General features: G+C 43.3%; 1 protein-coding gene across 2 annotated transcripts in view; it reads right to left on the minus strand.

Moving 5' to 3' along the window:
• Window positions 1–504: 504 nt before the first annotated feature.
• MEGF10 (multiple EGF like domains 10) overlaps window positions 505–19,636 on the minus strand; it is a 159,412-nt gene continuing 140,280 nt past the window's right edge. The window contains exons 17-25 of one of the 2 annotated variants that reach the window (XM_078067557.1): window positions 18,919–19,047; window positions 16,358–16,486; window positions 14,063–14,191; window positions 11,567–11,803; window positions 10,079–10,206; window positions 8,670–8,793; window positions 4,177–4,221; window positions 3,172–3,378; window positions 505–1,320 (exon numbers count right to left, since the gene is read on the minus strand). In XM_078067557.1, the coding sequence (XP_077923683.1) occupies window positions 1,289–1,320; window positions 3,172–3,378; window positions 4,177–4,221; window positions 8,670–8,793; window positions 10,079–10,206; window positions 11,567–11,803; window positions 14,063–14,191; window positions 16,358–16,486; window positions 18,919–19,047 (1,160 nt within the window). In that variant the 3' untranslated portion in view covers window positions 505–1,288. Of the gene's footprint in view, window positions 1,882–3,171; window positions 3,379–4,176; window positions 4,222–8,669; window positions 8,794–10,078; window positions 10,207–11,566; window positions 11,804–14,062; window positions 14,192–16,357; window positions 16,487–18,918; window positions 19,048–19,636 lie in introns of both variants that reach the window. The other variant, XM_078067556.1, reaches the window with a different exon arrangement.

Genomic DNA, 19,636 nt, shown 5'->3' on the forward strand with positions numbered 1-19,636 from the left:
CTGGCTTTTTTGCATCAGGTTGGCATTCTCGAGACAACCACCTTGAAGTGAAAAATGTTAGTGCGTGACAGGTGTGCACAGGTTGAGTATCCATTCTGGTTTGCTTGGGACAGTCCAGATTTAAGCCCGTTGCAGGTTAAATATTAATAATGCCCTCATTTACACTCAAAAGTGTCCCAGTTTGGATGATCACTTGTGGGATCATCCCAAGGAAGGTCTTCAGTAAGACCAGTCTGTGGTACTTGCTCAATAACCAACAGCTCCTCACTCCCCTAACCCACTGGCTTAGCCAAGGCTCAGAACCCACAGATCAAAAGGAGCTCCATTTTGGAATATTAAAAAGCTTCTCTAGTTCAATTATAAGCCATTCATCTATGGTTACTTTACTATTTAAGTAATGACCGATTTTTAATAGATTTGATTTATATACTTACGTCTCCTCCCTCCAAAAGAAAAAAAGAACAATGCATTTTTATCAAGCAAAAAGATAAGTGGCAATAATACAAGAAACAATGGACATATAATATAATTTTTTTCATTAACAATCCAAGCACTACAAAACATAGAATATACAACTTAAAAATGGAAATACAAATTAATGAAAAATGGGGTATATGTCATATTAGCAATGCAAAAGACCAGCTTAAGCATAAATCAACAATTAATAAAAGGAAAGTGCCCTTTTCTCAAATATGCACAAAAATATTCCGGTCACTTCTAGGGAAAAATTAATCAAAACTTTCTACTAATTCTATATTACAGTATGAGTTACTAATGGTTTACAAAACCGAAGCATCTTCTTACACTTAAAATTTACAACCTTTTCCAATCATTATACACTTGTTCAATCCAGTCTCTCAAAAATAAAACTATTTCATTTCCATATTTATGAAATAATTATTGATATGTTATGGACCTTAAGTGGTGAATATGTACGATGGGGACAGTGATCAGAATGACCTCATGGATCAAAAGTGGGCCAAGGGTCGAAGAAGACAACCCTCTGCCAGCCACAGTTGTATACTGATTCCTGAAATAATTATACTATTTCTAAAATAATTCTAATTTTTCATTTCTTCATCCTAAAACAGGTCTAAAGTTTTCATATTTAAATGTGCTAACCAATTCTAGAGTTTACTCAAAGTCTCTCCAGGTATGCCACTTGATAGAACATTTCTTCCTGGGTTCATATTATCCCTATAATTCTGAGTCCAGCTGAAAAAAATAAACATAAGGACTCGATAATATGCCCCTTCTCTTCTACACACTTAGTGATTCACACTAGATTTTATGACAAACTGCACAATCCTCGGTACAGCTCTGCAATGCAAATGAGAAAGAAAATATTGAAATTGTAATCGTTCAAACCATACTGCCAACGGCCACCGCACCCTATGACTCCCTCCCAAGGACCTCCGCACGTTCATGCTTTTAGCCCAGATTTTATAGGAATTTGCGCTTCACGAGTGCAGTTCTAAAACTAGGAAGAAGAGGAAGTCACATTGGTATCTCCTTCTGAGCCACCTGTATAAGGAGGACCTACGGTCAGTCAGCCTCAGCTTTGAGCTTTCTGGTTCATGTCCAACAGTTGCCTACCAAGTAGATTAACATTCACCTAAGGTGGCAAACTTGAGGATGGAGAAGAACCGAAGTGCAGTTCTGGAAACTGTTCCAGCGGCTACCGAGCCGTCCTTTGGTGTCATTCGCTGCTGATGCTGCTGCTGCTGCCACCGTCCTCTCGCTTGGGGGAGGAGGAACTGTCTCGGACTGGCAGCAGGTCATAATGGCAAGGGATGTGACTGTTCTTTGGGAGGTCGTATGGATCCTGGGTGAGATGCCCATTATTGCTGAATATTCCTTGGACAACACTCACTGTAGGTTCTGTGACAACCAGGGACACATTAATTTATCAGCAATGGAATATTTTAAACAGAATAGAATATGGCATTTCTTGCGAATCTCAAACATATAAGAGGAGCGCTTCCAAAAATGTAAAGAAACACTATTTTAAGAAACAAAGGATGGTTTTATAATCACATCGAGGTGGGTACTCTACGGCTGTTAGACCAGCTGATGCACACAATGGCGTTCTGAACAATAAGGTGACCGTAGGGTTGGGATGAAGACATCCAGGGACAAGACAGAAACCCTGGATGTGAATCATTGTCTGAAAAGCACCTTGTAGGTAATCTAGTCCAAATCCTTTATCCCATAGGTGAGAAGACTGAGGTCCTTTCAGGGTAACTCAATTCATGGAAACGCTTAACAAGTTCACTTGAGGACTCAGGACCCAGGCTCGCAGTTGCGTTCCCATGTTAAAGTGTTGGGTTTACCAGATGGCTCAAAGGGGGTTTGTGACTGACTTTTAAAAATAAACTTAGGTCACTCACTACACCTTCCATTTTTTTTTTTTTTTAAAAGCTGTCTTAACTCTTAAGAATAGTTATTCATCTTTTCAGTGTCATGTCTGTGGCATAAATTAAGTACTAGTGACTAGAGTTAAATTAGCCACTTCATTTATAAGTAATAGAGAATTTTTTAAAGTTTAAATCATAAACTTGAGAGAGAGAGAGGAAAAAAAATTAAAATATGTAGCCCTACTCTACCCACCCAGTGACAGCTCTGATGTGTTTTAACTTTCCCGAAATGGTATTTGTAAGGAGCAATCAAAACAATTCTAATTTTAAATTGAATTCTTATTAATTTCCAGCCCATTCACATCCAAGAATATGAGCAATATATCAGACAAATTTAAAAGTAAAATGTTTCCATCCTGCTAAAAGCATTATATTAACGTAATGGATATGCAACCAGGAAATGGAACCACCTGTTTCATGCCCTTGAACCATTTGTTTGGGCTAACTCAACACAAGAGCTAATGTGAGACATATTCCACAGGTGTGCTCAAATAGTCACTATGGTTACAAAACAAAAGGTGGACAGCCAGGTGAGAGATAAGGAAAATTTACTTTAAATTTTCTAAATGCTATTTTCCCTTAAAAATTTATTTGACACCAATTAATAGGGTCACTGAAAACACAGGTCGCACTGAAAATATGGACCAGTGTCTTCAATAATGTTTATACGAACTGTTATTGTATACTCAAGGACTTTTAAACCGTTTAAAAAAAATTCCTATATTAGGTTCTTCCTTTGGTTAGGGGAACTCACCAACTTCATAGACATTCTTGTTGGCTGAAGTTGAGTTATTGATCTCTGCATAGGGGGAATCTCTCCGTGCTGGCGACTTCATCTCCACATAGCCACACTCTGAGTTTTTCGGGATAAGTACAGGTGGGTCTTTAATAGTGGCATATGGATTTTCAGAACTGCTTAGGGAGCAGTTACTTGAATTATATTCAGAATTCTTGCCCAAATCTGTAAAGAGAGATGGGGGAGAAAAGCAAATACTATTTTATGGACAACATTAATTTTTTTCTTGGGGGTAATTTACTCGGACAGGTTACTTCTTTCTCTTTGTAGCTAGATTTCTATAATTACATATACCGACAATAACACCATACATTTCCACTTATTTTGGAGAGAATCTGCTGTAAAATTACCCATCTATAAAGTAATTTTAGCTCCTCTCTCAGGTGAGTATCAATGTGAACATTGTGGATTTGATTTCATTTTGATTTTGTTTCACACTCAAAATTAATTCCATTCTAATTTACTAATAGCTCTGAATTCTCAGAGGTTTCAGTCAAGAAACCACCTGTGGATACCCCTGGGAGCACAAGAAAGTTCTATCATGGTGGTGAGGGAGGCTTTTGTGACGTGAGACTTCCTTGTAAAACCTCAGGACTGGGCACATGAAGTTATTCATGTAACCATGCTGAGCTCTTGTTTTCCTGCTATTTCCTTTTGTGTGTGTGTGTATTTCTCTCTCCATAAGTCTTACATCTTTTCAAAGAAATATGAGTGTTTCCCCAGCAAACGGAAACCTTTGTTCCCCTAGACTTATGCTCTAACACCATGCACCTATGGTCACGCTCTTGACCTCAGTCAAACATGTTTGTGTGTTTGGTGGGGTAATTAACCACACCAACAACTGTACATTTTCTCTACACTGCCACTCTTGCTTGTTTAGCCAACTATTTCAGTCTCTGAAATAAATTGTTTTTAAAATTATGGTTCTGATAGATGTATTTCTTCCTTAAATTTACACCATACCTTTCAAGGATTTTCCCATATAACTTCTGTCAAGTCCGAAAGCTCCTGTGATAAAGAAGAAAAAAATCTCCAGTGAGATCTGGAAACAAGAGAAAACCCATCTAATATTCCAAGGTCGTGGAGGAGGATGGTTTGGGCACCCACTATCTCCCCACTGCAGGAAATAACCAAGGCTGTTGCTTTTCAAACCTTTGCACCAGGTCGCTCATGCTTGATGTCTTCAGCACTTAGAATTTAAAGTACATATATATATCATTCTGATCATCCTCCTGCTCATTTACAGTGACTTTGGGAAAGGCTGATCAGTACAGGTAGAAAATAAGGCATGGGTGAATCGGTACACTTGATTCAAGGTCACACCGTGGAAAGGACACAGCCAGGACTAGAATTGAGACAAAGGACTTCGATTTCATCACTCGCTCACCACATGACTTTGGGCAAGATGTTCAACTCTCTCTGGGTCAATTTTCTTATCTCTAAAATGAAGAAAACAAAACCTGCCTTCCAAACTTTACAGGGCTGGTGTGATCATTAAGTGAACTAGAGCACACGAAAAGGCATTGTAAACTCTGAGGTGCTGTATAAATGAATGGTGTTTCAGTGACTGTAACACTAAATGTGTCCTACGACCCCAGCTCCAGTCTACATGCAAGCATTCCAAGGCCTCTTTCATGATCTTTTAAATGGAATGCTATAGACTTACATTAGAAACAGAGAGTAAAGTAATGACTTATGACAAATATTCAAATAAGTAGGAGAATGGTAAGGAGTACAATCACCTGCCACTGTGCATGTACCCCTTAGAGTGATAGTAGACTCAAGTTAGGATGTCCTGGGGGACACACTTTTGTGAAGAAAGAGGGAGCATCCCTTAAGGGGAGAGGGTGTGTCTAATATCGTGGGATAGGAAATAGGAATGTCCCCCTTTCTCAGAGAATGTTTTCCTCTCTCGGATCTGCGTTGTGAAGTCTAGCCAAGCTCCCAGCTGGTGGGAAAGGTGCCCTGTTATGCAGGGAGGCGGGATAAGGATGAATAGTGAATTAACCTAATCAAAGTGAGGTCTGGCCCTTGCCCTTAGTTCCTGGGAGGTGATCTCTAAGTCCTTGGAATATCCCACCCAGTAAGAGTGTTTTTGTTTACCTGGGGCCTAGGGCTACACTGGATAATGTAACAAAGTGATTTATGAGAGGGGGTTTGGGCCACTTAGTGTCAGCTCCATCTCCAGATGGGCCAGTTGAAAGGTCAACCACATGGGTGGTCAACCATGTTGACCTAACCAAACTCTCGTAAAAACTCTAGACACCAAGGCTGAAGCCAGCTTCCTTGGCTGGTAATACTTCGTGCGTCTTGTCATATACTGTAACCAGGAAAAGTTAGCACTTTCCATGATTCCACTGGGAAAGGACAACTGGAAGTTTCTGGCTTGGAACTTCCCTTGACTCTGCCCACTGTGTCTCTTCCCTTGGCTGATTTTCTTCTGTATCCTTTGGCTGTGATAAACTCTAACCATGAGTATGACAGCTTGCAGTGAGTTCTGTGAGTCTTTCTGTGGAATTATGGATCCTGAGGGTGGTCTTAGGGATTCCCAGACTTTGTAAAGGGACCACATGAAGATGGGTAGGACCTGTGGCCTCTGAGAGCTCCCTATCAGGGAACTCTGTCTTTGCTACTCTGCCAGATTCACTCAGCTGTCTCCAAACTGTAGCAAAATCTTGTTTATTGTCTGTCTTGGTCTTAACTGTGCAACGGCTAGCATTCCCCAAGAGGCTAAGGAGAGGAGCAGCCTGAGGTGGAGAGTAAATTAGGGAACAAGAGTGGCACTGTCATACCAGTACCCCTGCCAGGTTTTCTCTGGGGGCTGTTTTAATGAGGGAGCAGGCGGTTTTCCTCATATAAACTCCCATATGTTCCAATCCCTGGATAGATGCTTCCAAATGCTTGGCTTAATCTAATTCATACAATGAGTCACAACATGATCACTGTCTCTGTGTCACAAATGAACTGATCTGCTTCGTGGGGTTGATTAGCCCGGCATCATAGAACAGAACCAGGAATCAACCTTAGGGCTTTTGTGTCAGGTTCGGAGCTCTTTCAGACAGCATCCCAACAACTTTGCCATCATGTCAAACACCTACACATTTCAGCATCCATAGTGTGCCTTATCCATAGTGTGGTAGACAGAAACACTCTTACTGGCTGGGATATTCCAAGGACTTAGAGATCCATAGTGTGTCCTTTGTAAAGGAAGACTTTCTGGGCAACAGCTGTAAAGGGACATTACATGCAGAATTGCTCTTGGATGGAAACACATGAAGGAGACCCAGAATTTCCAATGAAGATTTTACATTCTCAACAATCAGTCTGGTGGGTCTTACTGAGACAAAAAGCAGAGAAGTTTATATGTGACCACTGCCGTGACTGTGTTCTAGAGTCTGGACCAAGTGTAGCAGGTGAAGGTGGAATAAGAGAACTTTGCTTTCATTAGTGCCAGGTAGTACTTTACTAATATCAATTCATGTATTTTTTGGAGCTACATTACTAATGTAATGTAGACTTAAAAAAAAAATCTCTGATGTTAAATGATTTGACCTATAAGTATACTGTGAATCTGGTATCTAAATAATTTGTGTTCAGAAATGCCCAGCTATTTGATAATGTGGATATAGAAGGCAGATAGAAGTTAAGAATTTGTATTCATTTTCCTACTTTAACATTTGCATGTCTATAGTAATAGGGGATTCCAGAGCCCATAAGGATTAGTTCCTACATCTGGCTCAGGTGATTTGGCATATATGGTGTTCCCAGAAAGAGCAGGGGAGGAGTAGTTGGAAGACGAACTTTGAGACCTGATTTTACCCTCTTCCTTCCATGAAATCCTGGGCAACCTCTCTGTGCTTCCCAGTTTATTACTTTAAAAAACCAAGATTCATGGAAGGGCCTACCCAGTAGGGTTGTCAGATCCACCAAATAAAAACAAAGGAAGGACATTTCAATTTGAATTTCAGAGAAACAACAAATAATTTTTAGGGTAAGTATGCCCCATGCAACTTTTGGGATATATTTATACTAAAAATATTTGCTGCTTATCTGAAATTCAAATTTGACTGGGTTTCCCAGCCACCCTACCATCAAATAAATACAAATGAAAGGGTTTGCACATATCAGTTACGGCATCCTCAAGCGCCTCCCCGAAATCAGGGGCAACTGCTTGGCGAAGGCACAGTTCACTCAGTGGGGTACCACAGCAGCTCTTTAAGGCTGGTCCAGGAGGCCCTACCCCCTTTTCAGGAGGGCCACGAGATCAAAACTATTCTCATAATAATACAATGACATTACTTGTCTCTTTCACTCTTTTTTTTTTTTTTAAGATTTTATTTATTTATTTGACAGAGAGAGACAGTGAGAGAGGGATCACAAGCAGGGGGAGTGGGAGAGGGAGAAGCAGGCTTCCTGCTGAGCAGGGAGCCCGATGTGGGGCTCGATCCCAGGACCCTGGGATCATGACCTGAGCTGAAGGCAGACGCTTAATGACTGAGCCACCCAGGCGCCCCTGTCTCTTTCACTCTTATTCTCTCTCAAGTGCGTGGTGGTTGTCTAAGAGCTGCACCAAGTGTGGGATCCTCAATGACTGAATGGAGAAGCAGATATGAGAATCCATCTTCTCTGAAGCCAGATGTTAAAGAGATCCAACAAATGTAAAACAGTGCCACTCTTCTCACTAATTTGTTTTTGTTTTAGAAAATGTAGTTATTTTTTTCATAAAAATGTGTTTTACGTTATCATGATATTAGATTACTGTTATTATAAACAAAGCAATAAATAACTATTTCAAATGGTCTCAGTTTTAAATTGTAACATGGTATCAATAGATATAACACATATTGAAAGAAGCTCTTCAGGGTTCCTGATAACTTTCAAGAGTGTGAAGGGGTCCTGATTCCAAAATGTTTGAGAAGCCCTGACTTACTATCTTCCTGTTAATATCTTCAGGGAAGGGGCCCTCAAGTATGGGTGCCCATATTAAAAGAGAGCAAAGGGGAATGCACATCCTGGTACCACCCTGACAGGATTCAGATCCCGGCTCTACCATTTAATAGGCTTTGAGACTTTTCTCAAGAGACTTACCCTCTTTGTGACTCAGTTTCTCAACTGTTACATGGACATGATGATAATTACAGTACCTACTTATCAGAGTACTTGTGAGAATCATGTAAATTAATATATGTAGAGTTAGAATGGGAGCTACAAGCAGGCAGAGATTCTCGTCTCTTTTTTTCCTGGCACACACTAGGACCTTAATAAATGTTTGTTGGATGAATAAAGCAAGTAAGACAGTAGTAAGCCCCATATAGGCATTAGGTATAATTCTATCATTCTGTTTTTTTCATGCATATTTCCAATAGATCGCTTTGGCACATCATGAATCTATGACTATTTGAGGGGACTAAAAGATAAGGGAGCTTGTTGAAGACAGATGTTGAGAGAGAACTTGCCAAGCTCATTGAGGTAGCCACCATGTTTCCAGTCCGCCGGCAGCGTTCCCGTGCAGTCCGCCACTGGGCCTCTCTTCCCAGGATTCACATTTTTCAGATTCACAAACAGCTGATTGTTCTTCGACTGTTAAGAATATAAACCGTCAAGGATGTAAAAAGAGAACACAGTGTTACAGATGTGGGAAAGCTCATCCGTAGCATGGATCAAGGGCCGGTTCTTCAATGAGGCCATGCAGGGGGCAGAGGTGACTATCGGATGGGCCTTAAAGGGCAGCAGGAATACATGTCCCTTGGCCCCAACTATTCCCCTACTTCCTCAAATTCTTCATTTCGTTTAGTCACTCTGTGCCCATTCGACTTTACTTGAGTTAACGTACGTGGAACTTTGAATTAAAAAAAGTTAAACTCTTGGTTTGAGCTCTCCTGTCAAACACGGTATGGTTTTTTATGAGTCACCAGTGACTCTGAGCAGTTTTCTTAGCAATAAACATGAGGGTAAGATTATGTACTTTGCCTCCTTCCCTGAATATGTAGGAGAACAAATGCAATGATGAACACAAAAGTCTCTAGGGCATGGGAAGTGCTATTTAACGATTAGGCGCTATAATTAAAATCCAGCTGCATTAATTTAATTGCAACGGAATTAATTTGATTAGCTTGGTTTTCTTCTAGCAGAGAGCTAGAATGAGACAATGGAGATTGGAAATATATAATTTGGGACCGTCGGAAGAAATGCTTGGGATTTCCAAGGATTCTCGAGGAGACTGGGGGTGAGGTGAGTGGTATGGGAGGAGTATCCCTGGGTGTCCACCCTCTCTGGGTGCCTGTAAACTGAGGATAACAATCACTCTTGAGTCACGGGATCAGTGTGAAGGTTAGATGAATTTATATTTGCAGACTGGTAAGAAATGCTTGGCACATAGTTTCTATTTGATCACTGTTGACCTACACAAAGTGTAGTTCAACCTAAATCATCGCATGGAGTTTGTTTTGGGGAGGAAAGGACAGGAGGGCCCAATAGGGCACTAGAAGGCGGGTGGTCAGAAAAGACACAGGAAAAGACCCGGGATGGAGTCTGCTAAGGTCAGCTCTGAGACATCATTTTAAAACCTCAGGCAATATTAGAAACATTTTTCCAAGGAGCTACACCGGCAAATTGGAGACAAGGAGACCGTGACTCAGGCCGCAACCGCCTCCCTCACGAACTAGGGAGCTCTGTTTTGAAGTGAATGAAACTCCCCATTGCTCGGGTTTTTCACCAGTAAACTTGAGATTCTAATACACAGTCAACAAGATAAGAGATATAAAGTGCTGAGAGCCGCATCTGGCCAACAGCAGCTCTCCCTCCATGCTCCTTCCTGTCCTCTCTCCCCTGCCCACCTTCGGGCCTGGGAGTCACTTCCTCTCACCTTGGCGATGGTCATCCTGTCCCTGTTGTTGACATGAGGGGATGTGGCGCACTGGGTAAGTGTGTGGTAACTGGGGTTGGTGAAGTAATGGCTGTTCGCACTTCCCCCGTTGCTGTGGGGAAGGGTTTCTGTAAGAAAAGAAGGAAACGGTTAAGGCGACAGGATCCCCTAAGTCTGCATGGATAAAAGGGAAGCCAAATACCCAGAACAAATGTTTGTACCACTTCCATATCACAGGCTGGGCAGAATCCCCTACTGCCCAGCATACTCAGCAAAGCTTCTAGAAGCAGCAGGTGTCTGCCTTCCTACCTGCCCCCTAGAAAACTGCAAGTGTCCTCAGACAACTCCTCTTTGCTCTGGGGCTCATACACCTGGGAAGCCATCACTTTGAAGCTACTTCTGCTGTAACCTGCCTCTTTTTTTTTTTTTTAGGCACTTAAGCTCTCACCATAATATTCTGTGCTAGAAACACGCTATTAAGCAAATCAGCTGCTTTAAGTATTCCCCTAGAATCGGTGTATTTATAAACATGTAACCCATCTGAAATCCTGCAGTAATTGCCAAAAATAATAAATACTTTAAGTGTACAAATTCCTTAGTTTAAGTAGTTTCTTCTTCTCCTTCTCTTTCTTCTCCTTCTCTTCTTCTCCTTCCTCTTCTTCTTCTCCTTCCCCTTCCTCTCTACCTCCTCCTCCTTCTTCCTCTTTTTCTTCTCCTTCTTCTTCTTTTAGAGGGAGTGAGCATGTGTGAGAGTTGGGGAGGGGGGAGGCACAGAGAGAGAATCTTAAGCAGACTCCATGCTCAATGTAGAACCTGATGTGGGGCTCGATCTCAAAACCCTGAGATCACAACCTGAGCCAAAATCAGGAGTTGGACGCTTAAACCGACTGAGCCACCCAAGCGCCCCTAAGTGGTTACTTCCTCTGATGAAGGAGCATGTCGCTTAAAAATTTACATTTCTGGGGACATGTGACAGAAAGATTTTAAAGAGTTTTCTTAAAGAACAGCTTTGGTTCTTGCTAATACAACAAAACTGTTTCTTATATAACTTTGTGCTTAATGATTTGTATGGGCCCAGGGGCAGGTTAGAAGGCACTCTGTTAAGAGCCCAAGGCCAGAGACAGAAGACCTGGTTCTCGTCCCTGATCTGCACCATGACCTTACCAAACTTATGGGTGCCTCCTCCTCTCCGCTCCCAGTCCCGACATACGACAAAAGTTTAGGTGCCCAGCAAATCTTCCCGTAGGCTGAAATTCCCCAAGTCTAAAGCAACCTCATAATGAAGCCAATTTAAAAACCCTCATGGAAGACAACAGTGACGATTTTCCTACTGCTAAGCTATAAAGCACGTCCATACCAATATATCTTTTCCAAACATAAAATTTTCTTCAAGGCTAACGGACAGCCCAGCCACAAGCCCCAGTTTCAAAGAACCAGGATGAAACCTTCCTTCTCTAGGAGTAAGATGGCTCCAGGGAGCAGTCTTACCTGAAATGGCATAGTCTGCATTCATGACCCTCAGAGCAGGGGTGTAGGTTACCGCTGGCATGCTCGATTCCTTTCCCTTCTGCTTTTGTCTATAAATAATGAACAAGGCCAGCAGGAAGAGAACCACCAGCACAAGAATGATGATGCCCACGATCGCGCCGATCTGGTAGGAATCAGCCGGGAGAGCTGTACTGGTCCTGCTTAAGCTGTTCAGATTGCCAACTATGATGACACCGGCTAGCAAAGGGAGAAGAGATCTGAGTAAGGACGACAGGGTGCCGGATAAGCGTCTGAACTCTATTTACGAAATTCTCCCACTGGGCTCCTTCTGGGATATTTTCAGTTCATGAAAGGTTAATTTGGAAACTTTTAGAAACTGCAGGAAGGAAAAACAAACATTCTTCATTTGCGGGTGTTGTTGGCTTGTCTGTGCCCAGAAAAAGGCTGCTCCAAGCCTCAAAAATGGGATTGGATTTCCTGAACCCAAAGACTTCATGGTAGGGTTTGGGAGCTTCTCGCATGAAAACACTAAATAAACACTCAGACCAAACCAGGAATTCATTGGGGGTAATAATTTATCTAGTTTTTACCATGCTTTATTTATTGAGCAGTAGTAAGCTTATGAAGGGCTAACTTCTAAATGCCTCAACTGCCTAACTTAATTTTATGTCTATCTTTAGCATTTCTAAGAGTAATTGTCCTTCCAAGCAAGGATAACTCCATTGTAAATCTGGTCCAAGATGAGATAGGGCTGCCTTATCCTAATTTTAGTGGGCTTTTTACCCCAGGAGATATTGTTCTATGCAGTTATTTTCTATGACAGAAAGGTCTGTCCTAGTAACACCTGACAAGATCACCCAAAAAGCTTACTCATTAAAATTTAAACTGTAGCTTTACATAATTCTTTCTCGCATTCCATCCAATGAGGACAGGAAAGATATGAACTGTGAGTCAAGAAACTGGGTGTCTAAAAAATTGATCCAGAGATCCTGAATTTTCCTTTAAGCACTTAGGCCGGAATTTCACCATCTATCTATAAGGGAGGAAACTGGCCTCCAACCAGGTGCTTCCAGCTCAAACGTCCCTGTGACTTTATGATTCTGAGGTTAGGACTTCCTTATTAGACAGCCTGCCCCAAAACACAGAGCACGGAGGCCAGCGCCGTGTGATCACAAGGCGTGTGTCATAATGATGCGATTGTGGAATATAACACATCCTATTGTCAGGACAGATACAAATCACGAGCATGTAGAAGTTACTTAATGAAAGGAAATGAACTAGGAATGCACACTTTAGTGCATACTTTAAGGTGATGGCACCTACAACATTATATGAATTTTCTAAAGCCCCTAGAGTGTTACCTCCTGAGGAAAGCCCCACACATCAGGAGCTCTCTGGGAGCCATGCTTCAGAACCATCAGAAGAACTTTCTCAAAGGCCCCATCCACCCCAGAATCAGAATTGTCCACATAGGATTATGTATAAGACAACTGTTCTCAGGTTATTGTGATACACGCCCTAGTTAAAAACCATGGGCACAAGTTTTTTAAAAAGTTAAGCATATACCTAATCATATGAGCCAATCATTCTACACCTATAAATTTACCCAAGACAAATGGCAGTATATATATCTCCATACAAAGACTTGATACACTATTGTCCATATGAGCTTTATCTATAATAGCCCCAAACTGGAAACAATCCAAATGTCCATCTAGAGGTAAGGAAGTAAACAAATTATGATATACCCATGCAATGGAATACTACCCAGCAATAAAAAGAACTGAAGCATTGATATATACAACAATACGGTTCAGTCTCAAAATGATTATGCTGAGCAAACAAAACCAGACAAAAGAGCACCGTGTGATTCTATTTACATGAAATCCTAAGCAATACAAACTCATCCGGAGTGACAGAAACTAGATCGGTGGTTGCCTGGGGCCTAGGGGGCAGGGGTGGCAGGGAAGAGTATAAGGTACCATTTGGGGGTGATGGCTGCATTCACTGTCTTTATTGTGGTTGGGGTTTCACGGGTGTATATGTCACATTTTATCAGGTTGTACACTTTACGTTATACGTGTCGTATATATATATATGTATATGTGTATCTATCTATCTATCTATCTGTAGTATACTAGCATACATGTGTGGCTTTTTATAGGTTAGTTATACCTCAATAAAGGTGAAAACATGTGTAGGCACAGCGGAAAGCTCATGAGCTTTGGAATCAGAAAAACCTGGCATCTAAGCCCTGACCTACATACAGCTATGTACTCCAAAATAGCTGTGCAACCTTGGGCAAATCACTCAGCCTCTCTGAGCTTTCATTTCCTCACCCGAAGGACAGCAATGAGAAGGCATCCTTCTGGCAACTAAATAACCAGCTGTGCCTTGCAGTGTCCTGAGGGGTATTACATCAGATACCGTAGGAGCAAATACTTAACGTTGGCTGGTATGTGGCGGTTGCACAGCGCGAGGCACTCGTGTCCTTACCTTGATCGCATCGTGCCCCCTTCCAGCCGGGGCTGCAGTAACAGGTGCCGGTGATGTGGTCACAGGTGGAGTTGTTCAGACAGTCACAGATCTGGCGACAGCCGTAGCCATACGTTCCTGCAGGGCACTCTGAGAAGGAGATGAAAGTCCAATGTAAGCTCGCCAGCCTTGGGCAGCTGGGCAAGGCCGTCTCTTACTATTTGACCCCGTGTATATAGAGGGCAGGCCTTCCAGGGCATCCTTGTGCAGGCGGAAGCACCCAGGGAGTCCTAGAGCTGGCCAGAATTCCCCGACTCGTGGGGGGGGGCTCCCAGGCACAGGGCCAGAGACTGAGCTCCTGGCCACAGCTCCTGACTCCTTCAGCTTTTATGCACCCACTTCCCCGAGGGGTAAGTACAGAGTCTGTAGAACCCAGTGGGACGGATGAAGATCATCGGCAAGGGCAATCTGAGATGACCCCACCGGGCAAAACGGTTGGACAGAAGACTGAAGAGTATAAACCAGAGAGCCCCGTCCTTGAGAACATGAGCATTGTACTGAAGGCTCAGTGATCCTCCTACCGGCACATTCTGACTTGGATTAGTTGGGAGCAGGGGACAAGGGAGGGGCAAGTTTTGTTAATGTTCTAGGTGAGAACTTCATTTACCATAGAATGGCTCAAAACTGGGATGAGCAGGTTGAAGCCTGAGAGACTCAAATGGAGAGATTTTTATGAGGCACTCTTAATAAGAGCTGGGTGTGGGTTTCAAAGAAGAGCATAGCCATGTCAAATCTAAAAATCATCCCCAAATACTGATGTTTTCTGCAAAGTGGGCAGCAGGGGGCAATGTGCTATTATTATTGGAGTTCTCTGTCAAACCCAGTGTTTCTGTTTACAAATGAGCATCAGGAGGGGTCTCCAAAAATAGGAACATTTTGATTTGATGTTCAAAGTAATCACGGAAGGACTTAAGCAGCTTTTATTTAATAAGACCATAACTGGTCTGGGCTTCCAAGGGAAAGTCAGTTTAGAGTTTGTTCTGGTTTCTATGCATATATGTATGTGAATGTATGTTTAGACATTTATACACACAGATGCAAAATATTCACATACACAAGGGTGTGCAGGCAACTGTATGACTCAGTATGGGTTTCAGGACGAAATTAATACCAGTACAAAACTCAAATTGGGTCATCTCTGTCCAGGCTGATTCCTGGAGGTCAGTCCTGTTGTGTACTAGATAGGAAAATATGCAAAAATATTTCAAGAGTTCAGCACACAAGACCAAGACAACCTAGCTGTCTAGGGGTGCTGTGAGGTGCTGCTGGGGTGGAGAGAGGGTGATCGTTTATTGCCAAAGTCCTGTTATGCTGATTTACCTTTCCAGGCTACATTGCTCCTACAGCCATATAATCTTTGCTGCATCCTTCCCAGGAGCGCCCCCTCTGATAAGCAAGAAAGGTCCTGCCCCTTTCCTGCCATCTATGATAAGAGGGTGAGCCCCATACAGCTCTAAGACCCTATTTATTCATTCCGAATATTGAATGAAAGTCACAGAGGAAAGGAACAATAGACTACTTTGAAATACTCAGTCTAACGCTAATTTTCTTATAACCCTACAGATGCATAGCTGTAAGGGCAAAAATGGCAAGACAAGGATGTGTAACTGCAACAGAGCATATTCTTCAGGAGTGCAATTCTTACAACAAAAAATTTTTAGGCAATATATTGTCTTGAAAGTTGTAAAGATTAAGATGTGAAGTTGCTAGGGGAAACGGTATAAAAGTACTATCTAGAGAAAGTTGTCAGAAGGGGGGCAACGTTTGCATGGACCTGGTTCTACACCCACAGTGGGGCTGGGAGCCCACCTGCCCCCAACCCCGTGCACTCAGCCTGGCCCCAGACAATGCACTTTCGTCCAGGGTGCACTCCAGGCTCTGTCTCTGCCACGAAGAAAACCTGACTGGCTCGTAAAGCTCTGAGCAGCCCCGTTCCAAAAATAAGCAGGAGAGTCAGAGAGAGCCAGGGTGAACAGATGGAAAACTTGAATTCTGTCTTCATCCTTGGAGCCACACCCCCTCCACCCAGAGCGCTGATTACTTACCCAGAAGAAGTTTGAGGGAAAAGACAGTCAGCAAGGACCCCCAGGTGGCCAGGTCTCTGGGAGGGGAACGGGTCAGCTGGGCCGGGAAGTGACCGGCCATCAGTTCAAACAACTTAAAAGTTGCAGGTCCTGCCTTCATATTTTTCAGGCATGTAGGAAAACGGGTTCTAGGGGAAAATACCACCTAGACGTGTCACGCTCACATACTCACTCTGTTCGCAGTGCTTCCCCATGAAGCCAGTGCGGCAGGTGCACTGCCCCGAGATGTGGTCACAGTCAGCTCCATTTTGACACTGACATATCAACGCGCAGTCCTTTCCATAAAACCCCAGAGGACATCCTGTGTTGGAGAGGGAAGGACATCAAAGTCAGGAGGCTGCCGAGGAAACAAGAGAAAAGCTCCTACTTCCAACTGTTTGTGTTTAAACCTGAAGGACGCTGAGCCAGTGGAGAGTGAATAAAGACAATAACGCAGATCTCAGCTTGTCACAAAGGCTTCTTTGAAGTCCCAGGGTGGGGCTCCTGCAAGGAGGTCATAATTCATGAGCGGGAAGCAGAACAGTTCTACACCTGACAGTTTAACCCTTGCTGGTGCTCCTGGAGACAAGACGAGTATCTTCTAGCAAGGCATGCCTTCGACCCCACAGAAGTATCGGGGTGTTTCCTTGTATTCTTTGACTCAACTACTAGACTCCAGGACTCAAGTGCCGTGGACCGAAATGAGTGCTTTATGTTAAAATCACGCGTACGCTTTTACTATAGTACAGAGTGTCTTTGAGTCCGCTATAGCTCTGTCCCCTGCATCTGTCGCTAACTTAGATAATACTGGCTCCTTCACCAAAGGTGTGTAGTAGGATGCTAAACTTACAAAACAAAAAAACAAAAAACCCCTGCACTTCACAGGTGCTTTGTAAAAAAGCAATAAACCTTACACCACTGCATGATTTCCAAAACCCAGACAGACCTCTGGGGCCTTTGGGCTGAGGACGTGCACGAGGCCTGTGAGCTGTCATGGACCAGCAGTTGCCCAGCAAGGGTGTTCAGGGCTCCCTGGCATAATGCAAGCTTCAGTATGGCCTGCGTGTAGGGCCATCTCTAAGCATCACATGGGATTTTTACTTTCCCTTTTTCTTGGAGACCTTTTAATGAAAGTTCAACTCTCAAGAAATAGAGGCACAGCACAGAGGTCAGCATGCGTGGACAACTACCATCGCCATGTTTTTATCCAGCACCCACTCTGTGCCAGGTGCTTTCCCTGCGTCCTCTTACTGAATCTGTATGGTAGTCCTACCTGTAGACGGGAACTAAGCCCCGAGGGCCCCCCCAGTCACAGAGCCAGCAAGTGGCAGGCTGGCCATGATAAAAATGCAGGCAAGTCTGGCTCCAGACCCCACGCTCTTCCCACCGTCTTCTGCTACGTCCACTTAAAAAGGTCCTCTGACTGAGGTAGACCCAAATTTTGGGATGATAAATAATAACTTATAGGCACTTTTCTCTAATGAGCTCGAAAACCTTTCTGCATGTACAATCTTGGCAGAATATGCTCGAGACAAGCTCTCTCTTAGCCAACTCTCCCTTTCGAATATGGTTCAAGGTCTACACCCCCTTCCAGAAAGTTCCAAAATTCTTGTACAACCTCTTCTCTAATTATGTTCTCTAATTAGTATTCAACAAGAATTGTCTAATTCCTGACCCATCTTTCCTTCTCAGCTCATTTCTGTGACTTACAATTATGTTATTATTAAAAATTTTTTTAAAGAATAAATTATAAATTTTCATTAATAATAACCATAATTTGTGCTTTCCTGTCTTGTCTCCTTTATTCATTTGAAGACAAGAGGACAGAGAAGAGTCATTTTTTCCCCCCAACAGTGCTGAGCTGTGGAGTACTTTGCACATTATATGCTATGATGGTAAAAACCTCACAGAAGAAGAAACGATTAGGACATTATGGGAAATAAAATGGAAAAAAGAACTAGTGGTTCTTAGGGCATGATCCCAGCCTGGCATCAGCATGTGGAAAGTTGTCAGAAAAGTGAAATCTCAGGTCCCACCCCAGCCCCAGTGAATCACTCTGGGAGTGGGGCCAGCAGTCTGTGTGTATCGAGCCACCTGGTGATCCCGAAGCTCGCTCAAGTTTGAGAACCACAGAATGCACTCTTCTCCAAGAGCATGCATTATGTTAGGGAGTGAGGCTTGTCATCTTCACTGCCTTCTAGTCACTGTCACCTACCCCAACCTTTGTGTTATTAGAATAAATGACAGGGTGTACATCCACGTAACCACCACCCCAATTTGAAAAAATATAAAGAACATTTTCATCACTCTCCATGCTCCTTCCCAATCAATAATCTTAACGGATCGTTTTGTTTTTGATCTTCATATAAAAGGAATCACATACTAAAAACAGTGTATGTTTGTGTATATACATATACATATATATGCACACACATAAACATGTATATATAAATGATAGGGAGTTGGGTGCATATAAACAGGGTCTGGTTAAAAAAGAGTTAGGAGAGAAGTCGCACAGCATCGCATCTAGCACTGCTCCACCTCAGTGTCCTGATAGGACATACAGACAGAAAACTTGGGACGTGACAGCTCGTAACTACACAGAGACATTTAAACGTCTAGCGGTCATCAGGGAGAGGGAAGGCTCCAGTGCCAGGAGTCCTGGCTGAGCTCCGCTCAGGCATGCAAAGGGCGAGGCTGCAACCTCCTCGGCGGTGGCTCCCCTTGGTGAGCCTCAGAAGGCTGGTCGCTTACTCTGAGTGCAGTAGAGCCCCGTCCAGCCGGGAGTGCATTTACATTCCCCGTCGTAGGCGCTGCAGAAAGCTCCGTTGTGGCAGTTGCATGTGTGGATGCAGTTCGGGCCCCAGTGCGCAGGTGGACAAGCTGAAATCACAGCACGCATGGAGAGTTCTGTTAGAGCCCGGAGGTCAGCACCCAGCAGAGAGAGCTCCGTCCTCCTGCCACATCTCCTAGCATGCGAGAGGTTAGCAGTGTGCCTCAGGACTAAGAAAGCACGGGGCTCCGAATCTGATCCCCAGATGGCAAGGCTGACTGCAAGAGCAACCATCATTACAGACATTGTACTCATCGACAGACTACAGAGTAAGGTGCTCAGAGCAACAATCATCTCAAGCGTATCGATCTAGTTCCTGAACAACTGCACATTGAGCTCCTTTGTGCCCAGCACCATTCTAGACACAGAAGGGATAGCAGGACAAGACAAGGTCCAGACCACCCTCTGAAACCTTATATTTTAGTACGGGAGGCAGGCAGGCCAACCAGCCAACCAACCAGCCAGCCAGTCAACAGAGAACACAGTGGCAACAAGTACTATGAGAAAAAATAAAACAGGGTAATGGGGGAAGAATGACCAGAGCTAATCCTTCAGGGAAGGCTTCTCTGAAGAGAGGACATTTAAGCAGAGATCAGATGGGCTAATGATGGAACTCAAGAGAAACTAGGGGACCCAGGG

The sequence above is a fragment of the Halichoerus grypus genome, chromosome 2, assembly GCF_964656455.1.
Source record: "Halichoerus grypus chromosome 2, mHalGry1.hap1.1, whole genome shotgun sequence".
In the NCBI taxonomy this organism is placed as follows: domain Eukaryota; kingdom Metazoa; phylum Chordata; class Mammalia; order Carnivora; family Phocidae; genus Halichoerus; species Halichoerus grypus.